Here is a 19,746-nt window from a genome sequence, read left to right as displayed (position 1 = left end):
TGTCCTCCTCCATGGGACTCGTGGCCAACCTGAGCCAGGACGCCCTGCTCACTCCCAGGCCACATGCTTGCACCCTCATTTTTGGTCTTGTCTTCCTGATCAACCCCACAGTTAGTACAGGACACTGGACCAAACCAAGCCAGTCTCCCATGACAGTCTCCACAGCCGCTGCTGGCCCTCTCAGGCACTGCTGTGGAAAACAGGGAGGGTACAGGAGCCATGGGTCTCACTCTTCTGCCAATTGACTAGAGCACCTCACTCCAGGAATCTGGGACACACCAATTCCAGGCTTACCCATCTTTGCTGCCCCCCACTAGAGTGCAGATCCTCCGACCTGCTCTAGGAAGTTAAGATGATATGTTCATAAATTAAACAATAAATTATGGATAAAGAGAAAATTAGAAGGGAAATTAGAAAAATGTTGAAGGGAAGCCCATGAAAACATCAACCCTAAAAATGTGTGGGAAGGAATATACAGACAATAAAGTTAAATGTCCCCTCAAACCAAAAGAAAACTATATAGCCTCCTACACAAAGCTTCCTCCAGTCACGTCTTTGAAGACCTGGCATTCCTAACCTTGTTTCATCTCATTGACCATCAAACCTTAGCTTGTGGCGGCAGAACATCAGTCACCAAAGAGTACTGTCGTGGACAGCTAGAAGGCAAAAGATTGCAAAACACCTGACCCGGATGCTTGGGCTGCCAATTGTGGACAGCCGGTAACTTCAGTAGCTTGAATGCCAGAGATGCCCTTCAAAGGCAGTTTCTGGAGACCAATCCTCATCAGCCTCAGTGACAGGGGCAGAAAGGGGGTGCGCAGGGCTCCACACCCAGGTTAGGAATCTGCACACATGCACTAACTCTCTGGTGACCTGTTTGTGCTGAGTTAACTTTCCAGCCCAGGAGGGCTGGGAGAGTGCTGGAAACCATTTCCGTCAGAGACAGAGCCACCCTGGGGTGCAGGGGCCTATATCCAGATGCTAGTGGAGAGGGAGAGGTCAGGGAGAGGGAGTACCATAAAAGCCCCAGAAGTCAAGTGCCTGGAGAGAAGACCGTTCACAGATATCTAGCTGCCTCTGTCTAACTTACTATAAAGCAGCCTGTTCAAGATGAGGTAGTAGAAGGTTTTCTCTGGAGCCTGCAGTTCAACCATTCTTATTGGCTTGCTGATCTAATTAAAGCACCTGTTAAAGATTCAGCTCCAGGCCTCTGTCTTTTGATTTCAACAACTGTGGCAGGCAGAAAGAATCTGGAATTTTCCAGCAACATCAGGACTCGATGAGACTTGGGCGCTACCACCCACTTACCTTTGTATTCCAGATCTCAAAAACTTAGGAAAAAGCACCTTCTGTTCACTTCTTTTTCCTTCCTACAATGTTATTTCCACCCTATGTTTTAAAATTAGGAGAACATAGGCCCTACCGACACCCCCCAGACAGCAGAACCCCAGTGTCACTGTGCTGTCTACCCCACCCGACACCCCTGCCTGTGTGGCCCCAGGCTGTCCTGTCTCCTCAGGACCTGTAGGAATAAACTTGCCATGTTTCTAGGTTCCTGATGGTTCTCGTTACTAGCGACTTAAACCCTCACGAGAATCTCACGCTGGTGTCCCTTTAGAGAGGTGTTGGGTTCAGAGAGCTGGGTCCCAGATTACCTCTAAGGAAAGTTTCATCAGAGCTCCCTTTCGGCAGCACACAGCAGGCTTCCAGATGAGGCAGAGATGTTTAGTTAGACTCCTAAGGGCAGGTTTATTATACAAAGGGGAGGGAAGCCAGGCACGCTTGCTGGGACACAGCAGCAGAAAGAGCTGCCCCTGGACGGTGCGGTTCGTTGGAAGAGAAGCTGCCTGTTCCAGCCGGCAGGTGCGCTGCTGCCATTAACCAGCTCAGAAATTGCACCTACTCTCTACTTTTCTTTGGAAGGCACTTAGCCCCATGGGAGATTGGTAACGGCCGTTAAATTCATTATTTCTAGCGTTGGACTCTAAGGATTTTTTCTGTATGTGGTTTAACTAGGTCAGTTCGGAAGGACCAGTGATTCTTCCACCATGGCCCTCAACCTCCAGACCTCCACCTGGTCTGCACCTCAGCCTGCACCTTGGGGTACTCTACTTTTCTACAGCTAGTTGAATGGCTCTTAATGGTTTCGACTTCCACCTCCAGCCTCTGGCCTGTGCGAGCCACCTTCTGACCACTGGATGCCTCCTTCCCTCGGTTTCCTTTCTCATCCTCCATTACAGCCGCAGCTTTGATTATGAAAGAGGGTGTGTTTTGCAACCAACCCAGGCTAAGTAGAGTCACCATCAGTTCTAGCAGCTTAAAAAAGAGAACCTTGGCCCTCCCTAGTGGCGCAGCGGGTTAAAGCACAGCACTAAGAAGCAAAAGCCACTTCTGCATGAGTATGATTCCCGCCCGCCCCAGAGAAGATCCACATGGCGTGGCAGACCTCTCCTGACCCGCCCGCTGCTCCCCTCAGCAGTGTACTTCGTCACTCGGCCTGTTCTGCTCCCCACTGTTTCTCTGGTGAAGCCTCTCACCGCCCCTGAGCCTCTGGCCTGTACCCCAGTTCTGTATGCACAAATAAATCTTTAAAAAAAAAAAGAGAGAGAGAGAGAGAGAGAATCTTGTGTTATCGGGCAACCCAGTGTGAACTGGGCTGCCTGATTGTGGGTCCTCACCCGCACACTTAAAATTTAACTGTACTGCAGGCACACACAAAAGGGTCGATAATGGGTTTATTTACAAAGAGGGAAAAGGAAAAGGAACAACCCAGGGAAAGAGAGAGAGATACAAGGTAACTAGAACATCCTACCAGCTCCACTGACTTGGAACTCCAGTAACACACTGAGAGCCACCAGTCACAAGGTCCTAGAGAGCTGTTGCCCGAGCCCCAGCCATTGAAAACTGCTCCCTATTTATCCCCCGAAGTCCCAGAATGCTGTGTAGCTCCGCCCTTGGGTCTTCGCAGTTCTCTCCCTGGTACTGCTGGGAGTTGTAGTTTCCAGTCACTGGAGTAGGGGGTGGAGTCTGCAAGACTCTGCAGAGTTCCTTTAGGACGTCCTTCCTCTTGGGGCCCTTAACACAATCCCCACAGGTTTATCAATAGTACAGGGGGAACAGAGCCAGAGGGGTATGACAATGCCCCCCACCCATGTGAATCTCTGTCCCCTCCCCAGGCTTCCTTTGGAGATGTCACTTGTCCTCTCATAGCCAGGTTGCTGTAGCCCTTCTTCGAGTGGTACCACCTTCATTACCTCAGCTCTAGGCTCAGGTAAGCCCACTACACATGCCCACACCATACTCCAGGTGTCTGCCATCACACATGCATGCCCCATGCCCACCCTCCTGACCATCCTTTGCATTCAAGGCTGCAGGTGATAGCCAGAGTCTGTAAAAGCCCGAACACCTTCACTTGCGCGACAAGGTGTCTTTGGTAGCCCAGGTGAAACCCAAGCTAAGATAGACACATAGCAAGAACACAGAAAAAAGATGATAGAGTCATAAATTATACACTCTAAATAAATCATGCATAAAGAGAAGATTAGAAGGGAAATTAGAAAAAGGTTGAAGTGAAGCCCATGAAAATGACCAGCCCTAAAAATGTGTGGGAAGGACTAGATAGGACTAGATAGATAACAATACTTTTATTCCAAAAGGTTAAAGTCCATGCCCTAAGTTCATGCCTTAAAAGGCGAGGTAAAGGCCCTCCCTGGTGGCGCAGCGGGTTAAAGCACAGCACTGAGAATCTAAAGCCACTTCTGCATGAGTTCGATTCCCGCCTGCCCCGGAGGAGACCACATGGCGCGGCAGACCTCTCCTGACCTGCGTGCTGCTCCCCTCAGCAGTGTACTTCGTCGATCTGCCTGTTCTGTTCCCCTCTCTGTCTCTGGTGAAGCCTCTCGCCGCCCCTGAGCCTCTGGCCTGTACCCCAGTTCTGTACAAAATAAATCTTTAAAAAAAAAACACCCCAGACCTTGGGCACACAGGAGACAGGATGAGGGATTGGAGGCATTCGGCAGAGGCCCCTGCCCACCTACAGCCTATAAGTTAGCCCTGACTTCCAGCAGGCTCCTTGTCCTCCCTGGAGCTGTTTCCAGAGGTGGCCCAGAGGCTCCTGGCCCAGAGGCAGTTTCCTTGGCCTTGGGTAGCTGTCCAGAGATAATACTTGAAAGGACACATCTTCCTTTAGTGTCCCTCAGGGGTCCCTACACCCAGGGGAAGGCCTGGCCTCTTCATGATCAAGCAGGCGAGGAGTTCTGACTCCAGCTCAGGGACTTTCAACCTGGTCACTCACAGGAATCACCTGGAGGTTAATAAAAAACGCCTGGAGCCTCATCTTCATTGCTCCTTTTTTGGTTCTAAAGGGTTTGGGGACTCTGCCGGGCTCTCCCCCAGCTACTGTGCTTTGGAGCAATACAAGCCCCCTTCCCATCCAGAACCAGAAAGGTACAGAAACCCTGTGTAGGCAGGAACCCAGTGGATGGTCACAGAGGGTGACTGGGCTTTGATGGTGGCATGGAAGGTGACATTCGTGTAAAGAGGGGTGACCCTGTGCCACTGAAACATATACAGTGTAGGTAACCATTGCTCTCTCACTGCCATTAACTTTGCAAGAAAAAAACAAGTAAGGTATAAAGGACTGGAAAGACTTCTACTTCCATGGACAGGAAGAATCAATATGGTTAGGATGTCAGGACCACCCAGTGTGATCGCCAGCTTGAAAACAACTCTGGGGCACAACAGGTTAGGAAGCAAGCAGACTGCAAGCAGGCTGCAGCCACTTCAGAGCAAGTTCGATCCCCAGCCCCAGAGGTGACCACATGGTGCAGCAGACCTCTCCTGACCCGCCCGCTCCTCTCCTCAGCAGTGTACTCCGTCCATCTGCCTATTCTGCTCCCCACAATGTCTCTGGTGAAGCCTCTCACCGCCCCTAAGCAACAAACGGAAAATAGCATGGATATATCGCCATTTACAATTTCTGAGTCCCTACAGGCTATGGAAGACCCATGTAGGGAACAAAAGGATAGGAAGTGTTGAAGATTATTGACCTAGTGTTTAGAAACCAGACTATACAAAGAACTTCTAAAACCAGCGACCAAAAGAAAATGATTCTAGTTGAATACTATTCTTAAATATTTTCCCTCAAAGAAGTAAAGTGTCCACAGTGACAGGACCCCTGAGCTCTCCTGCGAAGCTGCAGAGGAGTCCGGTGTCCCATGGGCTACAGACACGGACTCCAGGACCCACTGACCACAGCACACAGGGCCTGAGCCAGCCGGACGCAGGGGGATAAGGGCGCTCTGGGGATGAGAAGAAACAGTCTTGAAAATGAGAGATCAACAATTTTAACTGCTACCAGTATATTAGTATATTCATGATGAGAATGTCAGTATAAACCTCTGCCTCAAGCATCACCAGGGGTAAAGCCAGACATCACTATGGCGTATTCTAAGTGCATCATCCACTGTGTCCTTGTAAGGAAGAGTCCTGATGTATAACTGAAAACATGGCCACGCGCTCTATTTCCAGTTAGGAGAGACGCCCTTCACCCTGAGTAAACGTGGGAATATCAGCGTGAGCTTATGAGATGTTTATCATAAACATTAGAAACAGCACAGATGGTCTGAGGTGGGCTGTGCAGGGAATCCAGACAGAGAAAGACAAGCCTTGCTGGGTGACCCTTCTAGCAGTTCCCATCATACTGGGAAGAGGACTCATAGCCTGGCCTGGAGCACTCCTGCCTTCCACAGATCTCCTTGGGTAAAACCAGCAGCCAGAGTTGCAGAACTAGGCTGAGAAATGAGGCTGCAGCAGGTGTCCTGGACTCTCCCCCAGGAACCCCCTGAGCAGGGAGGCCCAGACCCAAAGGCCTCAGCTCCTGACAAACAGGGGCTCTGGGCTCTGAGCTGGAAAGGGAGGGGCACGCCGCCCCCTGGTGGGGGACAGGGGCACTGCAGCCACCTCCCCAGTCACAGACACAAGCACTCAGGGCCTGTACAAGGACTTTATTGGGGGTAAAAGACGCTGCAAGGAGAAGTTCAGGAGTCAGTTGTGAGCCAGGACATTCTGAACCCAGGGTATGAATGTGCTGACACGGGTGGCCACTATAGGTTTGTTGGTGGGGCAGGTTTTACTAGCAAAGGACATGACGCCCACGAGGGTCCAGACTCCACTCTTCATGCAGGAGAGGGAGCCACCAGAGTCGCCCTGTGGGAGGAGAAGGACCTGTCTGCAAGTCTGACCACGGAAGATGAACTCTGGAGGCTCCAGTCTAGCCCTGTCACAAGGGCTGGCTGAGCCCTGTACCCCACCAGCAGAAACACCATTAAATGGACACCCAGCTCTGTCTCCCGTTACGGTGTCGGGGAGGTGGAGTGGGACTTGTAGTCTGTACAAAAGCTGCTAGGATGTAGCCCAGGAGGTGGCTGTGAGAGGACCTCCCCACGGACAGACCCCATGCCTGGCCGAGCGTGGCTCTGCTGGGTGTGTAAGTACTGGGCCTGGCTCTCAGGGCACACATCGAAGAAAGGGGAAATGGGGCCTGGGGCAAGGAGTGTCCGTCCAGCCTGGCTGGGAGCAGTCAGTGAGCAACACATACCCGGCAGGAACAGGAACCTTGGAGTCCAGCGCAGATCAGAGACTTGGTGATGATCCTGGGCCAGTACTTCCTGCACGTGGACAGGGACAGGAGAGGCACGTAGGCCTGCTGCAGCGTGTCAGGAATCTTGTCACCTGTAGACAGAGGCCCACGGTAGGTCTGGACCCTCCTCCTCCTGGTCCCATCTGGTACAATAAGACAAAGACCCAGGTGCAGCTATCCCAGCTATCCCAGCACCACCCTTCTGAATATAGGCCCAGAGCCCAAGACCAGTCCCGGCACCATATAGACCGCAGAAGCATCAAAGGTCCACAGTCCTGATTCCACTCCAGGCTGTTCTGGCTTTGCCACAAGCACAGGCGATGGCACAAGCCCGGCCTGCACAGCCTGCTGTGGCCTGGGCCTGCCAGCCCGAGGGTGGGGCACTCAGGGGCAGCATTTTCTCCCCAGGGAAGGGAACTGACATCCTCCGATGTAAACCCCACTCTGAGGTTTACAGGGTGCTCCACCCTGCTGTCCCTTCGTGGCGGCTATAGCCCTGGCCTGGGCAGAAGGACTCAGGACATGGATGAGATCACGGAGCAGAGCCAGGCTGGGGAGGGGACACCAGGAGGGACCCTGAGACTGCCCCCCCCCCGGGCAATTCTAACTGGCAGCTATAAGCCCAAACACTTATGCATGGAGGGTACCAGGAAGGGGCTACAGGCTAGGACATAGCTGTGGCTGCAGAATTCAGAGTTCAAGGAACCATGGGCCTGTGTCCATGCACGTATGCCAGGTTTTCATTAAGTGGGTGTAGTCAAGAAGCTGGCACGTGTGTGACGCTGCTCATGTCTGGGTAAGTCCACAAAGCAGAGGCGTACGAGTACCGCTTGAGTTCAGCAGCCAGATGCCAGACTCAACTCCTGAGTTGCAAGGCCACGGTCACTCACTATTGAGCTGCGTGTCCCCCCAGCCCAGCACAGAGCACAGGGCCCCGGGAGGGAAGTGGTCATCAACACTGGGCAGGAGAACCAGGGACACCGTCCGGTGGATGTGAGCAGCCTCCTCCAGCTTCAGCAGGGCGATGTCACTGTAGACAGCGTTCATGTTGAATTTGGGGTGAATAAAAATCTGTGGGTGAGGACCAGGAGGAAAAGGGGAGACAAATGAATTCTGGGTAGCCCATTCGTGACAAGGATGAGGCCCACCTGCGACTCCTGTCTCTGCATCTAAGGGTATTCTCGCCACCTGCCCTGGGGTTGTTTCTCTGGGTCTGAAATACCTGGGCAATCTTCAAGATCTGGCGGCTGTCCTCAGGTGAGTTTAGGTCATATTGGCCACCAACAACCAGGTCAGACGTCCTGGAGGGAGCAGGTGGATAAGGATTAGTGGGAGGTCACTCCCCCCCCACCTTGTCCCTAGGGCCTTCCTGGCCTCACGTGACATTGCAGTGGGCAGCGGTGATCACCCAGGACTTGCTGATGAGGGAGCCCCCGCAGAAAATGATTCCAGAGGAAGTCTGTGGAAGAAGTGACTGTCAATACTGACAGGACATCAGTCACAACTATCGGGGTAGCACCCACTCACTCTGAGGCTGGTATCCCAGTGTGATCTACTAGGAGCAGATTCCCCTCACCTGCAGAGACACATGCCAGGGCCAAGAGCCAGGCCTAGCGTTCATCCCATTGATGATCCTGGGTGTAATGCTCAGCTCCGGGTCACTGGCAGGGGCCCCAGAGCCTGGGGTCACAGGGGGAGGGGAGGGGGGAGTCCAGTGAGTCTGCAGAAACCTGCTTGCACCCTCAGCCAGCACAGCACCACCCACACTCCCTCCTGGCACCCAGCACCTAGACTGGAAGACACACCCCTGCCTGCTGGCCTGTCACCCCCAGGGATGCAGAGGGACAGGCGGCTCCATCCGGGTCCCGCAGGCCAGAGGAGCAGACACAGGTTGCTACACACATCCCTGCTGGAAACTGCCTCCTCTGACTCTCCCAGGCTCATTTTCCCCAAGAAATGGGGAGCAAACATGGCCGCTTCACATTCAAGCTAACCAAATGTTGTTCTGTTTATGAGTTACACAATTAAAATAGTGAACTAGTCACTGGAAGTTCTCTCAGTGTCCTGTGGCAGGTGACTTGTACCCATTTACACTGAGGACCCTCTGCCTAGAATTTTAGGAACCTTCATTGCATAATATTGACGATTTTTTATTATTTAAAAAGATAGGGCTTTGACTCCCCGCTATGGACAGACACATCAAGGAAATAGAAAAGAAGGAATAAGATTGTCAAGAACAAGGAGGGCACGCAGGGCCCTTGGCATGTGCAGACACGTCTGCTGGGTCAGGACACGGGATCCTGAGCAGCTCCAGGGGTGTGAGAACTTGGCCACAGGCAGGAGGGGTGCAGGGCCAGCCCCTCCCATTGGCAGGCCACACCTGGAGCCCCCCAGTCTCACTCTAGAGAGCATCTGCCCTGCTGCTAGGAACAGGCACATGGCCTGGGCTCTTACTCCCAGGGGTGTCTCCAAATAGGCCAACCTCTACATCTTTCTGTGTAATGTGAATAAAACCACCGGCAGGCGCTGTGAGCGGCGCCCCCTGCAGGCGCGTCCTAGCAATGCAGGGGGCTGGTCCCTGTGCAGGAAGGGACCTGAGGTCTCACCCCAGTGGGGACAGCAGCTGTGACAACACAGGGAGGGGGTACAGGGAGGGGCTCCCCCACGGAGCCCGCTGTTCTGGGTGAGCCCCAGGGGTGAGTGTGTGAAGCCTGCACAGAGTGACAGGCAGGGACTCAGCAGAGGGAGGGTGCAGGGGGCTCTGAGCCTGGTGTGGGGGTCAGAGAGATCCCTGGGCAAATCTGGGAAAGGGATCTGTTCCTAGTCCTGAGCACATATACATGATATGTTAGTATTTTTCTTTGTCTATGTAAAGTCAACTATTAGAAGTGATGATGACACAAAATAAAATCCACAGGAGGTGGCCCTGGGTGTTTTCATGTGTCCGCTCTGCCACACCTGAGCCACCTCCTGGGCTCTTCTTCGGAGGCCCAGAAGGCTCTGCTCCACACATGGCACAGCTGTGAGGCTCAGCAATCCCAGAAGGGCCGCTCTCCTCCTGCATTTCAGATCAACTGTCTGGAGTGAAGCCAAGTAGGCAGGAGAGGGTCTCATGCGTCAGGCCTCACCCAGCAGAACTTCACAGTCCTCCAAAGGGGACCTAATGTGCCCACTGGGGCCTCCCACCTCCTCCAAATGCCTGGCAAATTCATCAGATAAGTGACACTCACCTAAGGAGGCCCCAGTGAGGGTGAAGCAGGAGAGAAGCCAGAGGAAGGCCATGGTGCAGTGAGGCAGGGTGAGGCCGCCTGCTCTTCAGTCCCTTTAATGTCCTCTGGAGGCCCTAGGTCATGCTGTGGCCCTCTGGGCATTCCCTGACCTGAGGGCCCCCTCCTCATGGTCAAACCCATCCTGGACAGGCTCGGCCAGGGTCACCCCAGCACCAGGGAAAAGGGAAATTGCCTGGCCAACCATCACCCTTCAGTGCAGCAACCCCTGGGGGAAACTCCCAGCTGTGGGTCCTGGAGGCCCTGAGCCCATCATGGGGGTGGCAGGTGCTCATCAAAGACTCATCTAAGGGAGCCTCGCCCAGGTGTCTGGGCACCCAGAGTCAGCACCCAATGACTCAATTTCACCACAGCCCCGAGAGACTTCAGGCTGTTTCTCTATCTGTTGAAGGAAACTCTTGAAGCCAAGAAAATACCTAAGGCTCCGTTTCCTTAGAAATGGGCCACAGAACCACCCTAGACATCTAGCCCTTGGGCACACGAGGGCAATAAACTCTCTTCCTGGCCAGAGCAAATTCCACTGTAAATCTAGATTAGCCATTTTAATTGACTTGTCATGATACATACTTTATGTTCAAGTGAAACCTTGAAAACTCTTATGAAATGTTTCGTTGAGCACCCAGAAAGCTAAGGACTGATATCAGGATCAAGGAGGAGAGGCCAGGAGGGGTGCCAGGGGTCCTGACCCAGGTGGGACCACAGGACCTGCCTGTTCCACACCATCTGCTGATGACTTTCCAATGAACTGCTACAGTCAAAATGACTGAACACAAGTCAGTCAGTGAAAATGCATATTCTGGTTAGGTTTTGTGAACCAGAAACTTATCCATTTTGTACATATGCCAACTAGAAGCTACACTTCCCCTCATCTGTGAGGACCAGGAACCAGCCTTTTTTGGTCAATTTCCTTGGTGCAAAGGGGGGTCAGTTATTTAAATTCCATTCTCTTTTCTGTAAAGATGGAAACTTTTCACATTAGTAGAAAACTTTGGGATTTTTTTTTAATTGCTTTTAGTTCATTTCCCATTAGAACACTCCTAGTTTACTGACTAGCCTGCACATTGGCCATCTGCAGACTTTGTTAGATGGTTCTGTGTTCCAGTCTCTGTATGGACTACAGAGCCACCTGCATTTGCTTTGATGCAAGGGAATTAATTGTGTCACTTGTATCTCAAAAACCTATCCTAGTCATGGGTATGGAAACTCCTCCTCACCCAGGTTATCCTCAAGTCCTGAGAGGGTCATCTCTGGTCTACATTGAAGTCCTCACACTCAGGGGACAGTCCCAGAGCCCCGCCAAGCCCACGCATCACACAGACACTGGATCTCCACAGAAGTAGTTCTTGGCCTTAGGAAAACATCCGTCTTTAACTATTCTCAGATTGTTCAGAACCAAAAGTTTGCTTTGAAATGCAAATTTAAAGAGCCCTTCTTACCTGAAGGAGTAAGTACAGCTTTTCATTTAAAAATGTGAGTCATGGTGATGGTGCACAGGTGAACTGCAGGTGGGAATTTTGCAGGGATAATACCTGAGAGGAAAGCATGCATTGTACAGAAATGAACACTAGTATAACATATAAATAATAAATAGAAATTTGAAACAGTAACATGCAAACTACAAAAATAAGTAAAAATTTGAATCAGGAAATTTGAATCAGGTAACGTTCGAATGTGACTTAATAACTTCCTTCTTAAAATCAGTAAACAGGTCTGAGAATAAATGAAAATGAAGGGATCTCTGTGTTGTCTTCCTGTTTTGACTTTAAGCTACAGATGCTGATATTAGAATTAATTCACATGTCATATAAATGGCACCCACACAAATCTCAACTCAAAATATATTATGAACTGGGCCAAAATATTTTTTTTAAAAAGGGCAAATTTAATCAAGATTTAGAGACAAAATAACAGTCTTTAAGGACTGATTATGTGCAGCTGTAAGTAGACTTATTTTAATTACATTTAAGGCAGTGGTTTCCAAGTTCTGCTCAGCAGAGCTGCAGGCATTTTGTGGTATGAACTAGGCCAAAATATTTTTTTAAAAAATCTTCTTCAAAAAAATCATAGTACGATTTTTGTAAATGTATAATGAAATAAATTAGAATGTATGTACTATAAAGCATGCATATTTTGTAAATTAACATACAACATGTAAACTCTTTTTATCCCAATTTAAATGTGCTGACCGCTGAAGTAGCAGATGGACTCCAGTGGGCGAAACAATCGGATGGACCTCCTAGTCTTTCCTGACCAGTGTCAGAAGAATCAGGTTCAAAATGGCATCTTTGGTCTTAAACCCAAGTCAGAAACATCAGCTGAGTAAATTTAGCTGAAAGATAAAATAGAAACAAGTAAGATAGGCATCTCTTGCTCCCTTTTGTAATAAAGTCAATGAAAGTTTTGTATTTTAACAGCAGGAAAATCTGAAAGCAAAAGAGAACTGGAAATTCCTTCTCTTCACTTAACAATCCTCTTGCTCTTTTCAAATTTTGATTTCTTACATCATCGGACACCTTTGTAGCGCCATTGTTCCCCTCTGGTGCAGCCCCCACCCCCATACTTGACCCACATACCCCACCCCACTCCCCCAGGTTTCCTCCCCTGCTCTGACCCTCCCACACTGTCTCCCAAACCTCTGGTCAGCTCACGAGTTTTGTCCTTCCTCTGGAAGCTTGTCCCTTCCTGGAGAGGCCCACATCCTGGACACAGCAGGCTCAGGGCCCATGTGCACTGGGAGCCGGGAGCATTCGGGAACTTCCTGCAAGGTCTGGTGCGTACAGCAGTTCTCAACTTTGATTTCAGGTCTCCCTCAGAATAGGAGACGGCCCGGTTTTCTCTACACACCTGTGTGGCTCTAGGTCTCATGCCTCCCCCCACACTCTTGCTGCTGCATCCCTACGACTGTCCCATGAGGCTGCTTCTGAGTGCTGTATTTCTGGCATGGGGAGCCAACCCTCAGCCACTGCAGCCGGCCTTTGACCCAGCTCCTCCTGTGCCCTTTCATGCTTTCCAACCCTCCCTGGGACCCCATCACACCTCTGATGTTCTCCTCCAGTTGGAAAAGCCCGTGGACACAGGCGGGGGTGGTTAGGAGCCCCAAGCACTAGACAGAGGCTGTAGTGGGACACCAGCTGCTTCCTACGCGAACTGAAGCCACCAACTTCCTGGAGCGGATTCAGGAACCTCCAGCCATGCGTCTCTCAGCGTCCCGGTAACTTAAAACTTCACAGAAGTTTAAATGAAGCAAAGCGTTAAATGCTTAAAATGGGATCATTTCAGAAAAATGACCACAACAGTCAAATTCAACAGTGACCAAATGGGGGATTCTCCCCAAGCTCCTCCCCTCTTCCATGAGAAGCTGAAACTCGTCTCCTGGATCTTGAATCTTTTTTTTTTTTTAAGATGTATTTATTTATGCTTACAGACCTGGGGTACAGGTCAAGGGTGTGGTAGGTAAGAGGATTCACCAGAGACAGAGTGGGGAGCAGAACAGCCAGATGGGGGGAGGGGAGCAGTGGGCAGGCCAGGGGAGGTCTGCCATGCCATGTGGGTCAGCTCCCTGGCTGGGGATTGAACATGTGCTGCAGTGGCTTTGGAGAGCTTCATAATGCTGTGCTTTAACCCGCTGCGCCACCAGGGAGAGCCCGGATATTGAATCTTGATGCCAGCGTGAGTCATCTCCTTAGCCCCTCACTGGGCTTGGGGTGTTTGTGTTTCCTTCCTGTCACCTCTGTCGTGTGTGGCTGCTTCTCATGGCTTTGCGCACACGTTTCCAGTGAGTGGGGCAGTCTACAGCCTCCACAACACCGTGACAAGAAACTAAAATAAGAGCCTTGCTTGAGTGGGGAGTGTCACTCTGTCAGCAGGAAAGTAAGTTAAGTGAACACCACTGTAGTCTCGTCACCTTCAACTAAAAAATAAAATTATATTTAATACAAGAATGCATCTGTGGTTGGCACTGAGCCCAGAACCTTGACATCAACTCTACCCTAACCCCTGACCTCTCACTGCATGATACGGGGGTCACATTCCCCAGGCCACGTGATGGGTTGCTTATTGCTTGACAAGGTATCTGGTCCCTTCTGGACGCAGATAATTTCAGGGCCCGGTGAGCACCTCCAGGTGGTTTACACTGATAACAAGGAAGAATCAGCTCTTCCCGAGGGCACCACCGCATGGCCGGGAGCCTCCCCTGAGCTGAGCTGAGGAGGCCCTGCACACACACACACACACACACACACACACCGTCCCTCTGCAGCCCGCTCCTGTGGGACCCTCCTCACAACACTGCACGGAGCCACTAACGGCCATCTCCCCACGGCACCCGGGACAGGGCCAGACCCCTCTGTGGGGCTCAGAGTCAGCTTTCTGGGTGGGTGGGAAGGTCACTGGCCTGATTAGTTCAGTGACACAGACACCCTGAGACCCTAGGCAGAAAGAGAGGGTGACCCAGGGCTCAACCCGAATCACTAGAAGGGGACAAGCAAATTGCTATGAGCCAGCCTCGGTCAGCATTTGATACTTACAAAATCACCCATCTGATGGCAGCCATAACATACTGTGCCCCACCCCCCAACACCCCAAAGCTCCAGCAACTGACCCTCAAGAGCCAGGATGGAGGAAACAGAGATGGTCTCCCTGCTCCAGCCTGTGGGACACACAAGTGTCCCACGCAGGATGGAGGTTTCTTCCACCAGTCCTGCCAGAGAGAAGACCCTAGAGCGAGCTAAGAGCTGCTGGCAAGGGCAGGCAAGGCCTGAGGGAGGCTCACCAGACACAGAAGTTTGCAAGGTGGGCTTTGACCTAGTCACGACCACCCTCAGCGCAGGAGACCCCGTGTCTCGGGGGGCAGCAGCCTAAGCCCCTGCCCAGGCAGGGTGCCAGGGCTGCCCGGATGTGTGATGAACCTGCACCATCCTGTCTCTGAAAAGTGCAAGTTTTCAGATCTGCTTTTCCCTCCTGGACGTGCAGTTCCCCTTCCAGAGACCCTGCACCTTCCACGCAGGGGTGGGGGGCGGGGGCTTGAGCCCAGGCCCTGTGCGCAAAGTCAGCTTGTCTTGGCCCTAGTTCATCTCCCTTGTGTCACTTTATTTCCCACCTGTGCACCTGGAGGGCACAGCAGGAAGAGCCCCCTTCCCCCACCCCCATCATTCTTCAGGGACTGGCTCCACAGATGTTCTTGCCCGCATGTCGCTTCCAGGAGGCGGAGATGCCATTCCCAACACACCCACACCACGGTTGTGCGGGTGCTCCCAGCCAGGTGCTTTGAAGTTCAGGTGGGGCTCAGGGGCTCAGAGATCCCCGCCTCTGTCCCAGCAGCGGCAGCCACCAGAGAAGCAGGCTCACCTAGACATGCCCCCAAGCTGTTTCAGGCCTGCTTTCCTCCCAGTGACCCGGACCCTGTCACATAGCAGGGAGGGGCCGTCCAGAACCTCCCAAACCCCCACGCTAACTGGATTCTGCGTCTGCCACATCAAGACAAAATGGACAAGACCACTCATTCCAATGGAAAGAAACCTAAAACAGTCAGCGTGAATAGAGAGAAGATAAGAAAAAAGACAAAGAATGTAGTTTCCAAATCAAGCTCCCGAAGTAGCTACCCACCCCCCAATATAAATGTCCAGCAAAGCAGGGTGGGAATTAAGCGGGGCCACTGAGGCCTAGACCCTGTCGCTGGTCTAAGGCACCTTCTGGAGGGGACCCACAGGAGAGGGGCAGACTGCTGTGCTCCCCACTCTCTCTGCTGAATCCTCTCTCCGCACCTGCACCTCTGCCTGTAACCCACGTCTGTATGCATACATAAATAAATATTATTTTTAATTCTTGTAAAAAAAAAAAAAGGAAAGGGGCATAAAAGGCCACACATGTCAGGAAGAAAAAAACCAACAAACAAAAAATCAAATTCAGATAAAAACTGCCAACTTGGGCCCTCCCTGGTGGCGCAGCAGGTTAAAGCACGGCACTAAGATGCTAAAGTCACTTCAGCATGAGTTTGATCCCCACCCCGGAGGTGACCCACGTGGTGCGGCAGACCTCTCCTGGCCCGCCCGCTGCTCCCTTCAGTAGTGTGCTTCATCCGTTGGCCTGTTCTGCTCCCCGCTCTGTCTCTGGTGAATCCTCTCACCGCCTCTACACCTCTGGCCTGTACCCCGGTTGTGTATGCATAAATAAATAAATCTTAAAAAAAAATTGCCACAGTTAACATAACAAGAGCCTCTCACTTGCAACTTTTTCAGCCAATCCAAGACAAAAAAGCAACCGCAGCGTCTTCACCAGTCTCTGCTCCTTGCACTCCTCCAGGTCTCATCTGCTCTCCATCCTTCCTCCATCTCCTCTCCACCTTCTCCTCCTTCTCATCCTCTTCATTGCTCAGCTCCACACTGCCCTGGTGGACAGGAAACAGGGGCCACCGGGCTACACAAATACTTAGCTGCAAAGAAGTCACCCTAGGAGCCCACCTTGCTAGAAGACATCACCCCCAAGAGACCCACCTCAGCACCGGGGGCCCCATCAGATGACTTGTACCTCACAGGCCCCACGAGCTCCCTGCTGCACGGCCCAGGCCTTCTCAAGAGAGGACCCCGAGGACGGATGGACCCATGCAACAGAGACCTAAGTGCAGATGTTGTGGGGATATTTCCAAGGCACAACCCACATCCTTGAACACATTCAGAGGTCCCCAGATCTCATGCATTCCCAGAACTGGAACCCCCAGTGCGGCAGGTGGCAGACTGCACTGGGCTGCTCTGTGTGCTGCTACCGGATGGGCCACTCGAGCCTACTGAGGTGGGCGCCGCTGGCCAGGCCCTGCCCCGGATGGACCCACCCCACCCCCAGGCTGTGAGGGCCCCACCATGGCTGTGTCACTGGGGAGGCAGGGGAAGCCCCAGACAATGGACATTTTGTCATACAAGGACCAGACTTCAGTTCATTGTCCAGGCGACATTTGCTCACAGCCAGAGGTGAAGAAGAAACACCCCCTAGAGCTGGGACTAGAGGAGACCAGCAGCTACACCCACGTCCTTCATAGCCCAGCTCTCAGAGTCACAGGAAAGCACAGTTGGTGCAACTATGTCACCTGCCCGCCCCTGCCCCTACCAAAGCGATAAATTCCTGAGAAAGTGAGCCCAGCAATTGGGTCATGGGTTTAATCAGAAAACACGCAAAACTGTTGGGGCACGTAGTGGTCTCCCCCAACACACAGCCCTCCCGTGTGGCCCAGGCCTGCCCTGTCCCCTCAGGACCTGTGAGGAACAAACTGGCTGTTTCTAGTTTCCTGTGAACAAGGTTCCTTGCTTGGTGGGGACCCACAACCCTCACAAGAACCTCCAGTCTGGCCCCACCACAGCATGGGCCTGAAAGGGGATGTTGTGCACCCATCCCGGCCAGGCTGGGTCCCCATAGGATTAGGCAGCTTAAATGAGAACCCGGAGCCCCAGCATCATCCCCTCGGGCTTATCAATAGAACCAGGGGACACAAGCCAAGGGGGACAGCACCTGAGCCCCGTAAACTCCTACATGCTCCTTGCCTGGGTCTCTCTGGCCTCTCCCGTAGCCTCTTCCTCTGGCAGACAACTGGGCTCTCGGAGCCCCGGCCTCACTGAGAAACGCTGCCTTAGGTCTGACCGCCAGGCCCAGGGAGCCCACTCCTCAGGCCCACATCCCCCACCCCCGCAGTGTCCGCTGTGAAAATATCCCATCAAAATGTGGAAAGCTGTTTATCTGAGAAGGAAACTGAGAAGACACCAACACTTTAATGAAACGGTTTAATGCCACAAGTCAGCCCTAAAAAGCTACAAAGACAGCAAGAGAAACCAAAAAGGAAAGATGAGCTAGTAAAGAAAGGAACAGAAAGTCATGAAATAAAACAATATTCCCATAAAGCAGAACTTCAAACTTGTGTGAATGGGGTAGGAATGTGGGATTAACAGTGAATGGAAAGGCCCCATGATGTAAATACTCAGATAACAAGCCCAGCTTCCAGAATGTTGCAGAGCTTGCTCACTGGTCCTACCTGTAGCTGTTTCCAGAGTTGCGTCAGAGGCTCCTGGGCTAGTTCCTTGGCCTTGGGCATCTGTCCATGGATAATCTGCATTCCTGGTGGCCATAGTTGAAAGGACACACCTCCCTTTAGTGCCCCTCAGGGGTCCGTATACCCAGGGGGTGGTCTGGTCTCCTCCTCCCCAAGCAGCAAGGAATTCTGACTCCAGCTCAGGGTCTTTCAAGTGCTCACTCACAGGAATCACCTGAGCTTTGGGACCAGCCCTGGGCCTCCCCTTCATTGCCCCTTAATTGGTTCCTAACGGGCTGTGGGTGTGCCGGGTTCTCCCCAGGCCTGTGCTTTGGGGCAGCAGAGGCCGCCCTGCCCCCCAGACAGGGGCAGACACCCTGTGGGGCAGGAGCCCAGGAGGACAGGGGCACCCCCCGCTTGCCCCCCCCCCGGGCCTCTGGGTGGGTCCCCAGGGCTGAGCAGGTGCAGGGGCAGTGATGAGCTTGGGGTCTGGCTCCCCTCACATCCATGGCTCAGGCCCTGGAGCCACTGGCCTCTCCCCTGTGTGCAGGACACGCTCCCAGGACTGTGGACGCTGCAGACCCAGCCAGACCACGGGAGCCTGGGCCCTCGGCTGCCCCCACAGAAACTCACAGGGACACAGGGACACTGCGTGGGGAGACCCAAACCACCTCAGCAAACCCTTGAATCTGACTGCAGAAGTGAGGCTCAGAGCCACATGAGAGCAGGGTCGGGACACAAGTGGATGGGATGGAGGGTCCTGAGGCTTTGAGGGTGGCCTAGTGTGGGAAGATTCACCTGAGCAGGGGTTACACTATGCCCCTAAAACTCAGTGTAGGGAACTAGTCATCTGTGGAAATAACTCCATTTAAAAAAGAACAACAGAAGTAAAGGAGGATGAAAGGACAGGGAGACTCCCATCCTCTTGGACTGAGACTGAGTATGGAGAAGATGTCACAGCCCATGTGATCACCATGTGAAAGTGATTCCTGCCATGTTCAAATTGACACCAACACTCAACCAACGAATGACAAATAATCATTTCTAGTTGCCTGGTATAAAGGGAGGAAACACTGAGTGGGGTATCCCCATTTACAGCCCAGCCAGAATGATGGTCCAGGCCTCAGGCCTCACATCTAAGATGCTCACGGAGACCAGCCTGCACCCTAGGCAGGAGCCGGCCCCTGCAGCCTGTGTGGGACTGAGCAGGAGCCTCATCAGGTCTCAGATTCAGTTGTCAATCAAAGGAAAATTGTGGACACAAAGGGGTCTTATAAGAAAGATTTGTCAGCCTGGGGGCTGAAAGGAAGCTCCCAACTCACTTTCGTTGAGTTGCAGGGCCTACTTAAAGGGAGGGTAGGGAGGAGACTGTGAAGATTGCCTGGATGGAAGTGCAGGGACTCAAGGCAGAGAGAGGTGTCTGGAGCTTGTGGGATGGGACAGGGCAGCCTGGGGGGCCTCTTGGTCCCAGGGCCACCTGCTGGGAGGACTCTTGGCTGAGTGGAGTCCTCCACAGAGCTCCTTGGGACGACATAGCAGCTGAAGCAGCAGAAGCCAGGCTGAGAAATGAGGCTGCAGCAGGTGTCCTGGACTCTCCCCCAGGGAGCCCTGAGCAGGGAGGCCCAGACCCAAAGGCCTCAGCTCCTGACAAACAGGGGCTCTGGGCTCTGAGCTGGAAAGGGAGGGGCACACCGCCCCCTGGTGGCGGACAGGGGCACTGCAGCCACCTCCCCAGTCACAGACACAAGCAGTCAGGGCTCTGTGCAGGGAGTTTATTGGGGATAAGGAAGGTGAATGAGGATGAGGGC

At 52.6% G+C, this 19,746-nt stretch overlaps 1 protein-coding gene across 1 annotated transcript; it reads right to left on the bottom strand.

The window, feature by feature from the left end:
* Positions 1–6,045: 6,045 nt before the first annotated feature.
* Positions 6,046–9,922, bottom strand: LOC101624806 (chymotrypsinogen B2-like). Its single transcript, XM_012730464.1, has 7 exons — positions 9,871–9,922; positions 8,217–8,320; positions 8,020–8,099; positions 7,863–7,941; positions 7,531–7,711; positions 6,599–6,732; positions 6,046–6,207 (listed from the first exon to the last, which is right to left on the bottom strand). Exons 1-7 carry the CDS (start codon positions 9,920–9,922, stop codon positions 6,046–6,048), a joined length of 792 nt encoding a protein of 263 aa, XP_012585918.1.
* Positions 9,923–19,746: the final 9,824 nt, after the last annotated feature.

The sequence above is a fragment of the Condylura cristata genome, unplaced genomic scaffold, assembly GCF_000260355.1.
Source record: "Condylura cristata isolate star-nosed mole 26May11 unplaced genomic scaffold, ConCri1.0 scaffold00028, whole genome shotgun sequence".
NCBI classification, from domain to species: domain Eukaryota; kingdom Metazoa; phylum Chordata; class Mammalia; order Eulipotyphla; family Talpidae; genus Condylura; species Condylura cristata.
The sequence above is the reverse complement of the archived record's forward strand: the minus strand, read 5'-3'. Positions and strand labels throughout refer to the sequence as shown.

What these genes read in the sequence shown, in the direction of transcription:
- LOC101624806 (XM_012730464.1), bottom strand. Translation starts at nt 9,922, where the DNA reads ATGGCCTTCCTCTGGCTTCTCTCCTGCTTCACCCTCACTGGGGCCTCC. An exon ending in AGATCTTGAAGATTGCCCAG is followed by an intron (nt 7,712 to 7,862) that starts GTATTTCAGACC and finishes CCTCACCCACAG; the next exon opens with ATTTTTATTCACCCCAAATT. An exon ending in GGGGGACACGCAGCTCAATA is followed by an intron (nt 6,733 to 7,530) that starts GTGAGTGACCGT and finishes CTCTGTCTACAG; the next exon opens with GTGACAAGATTCCTGACACG.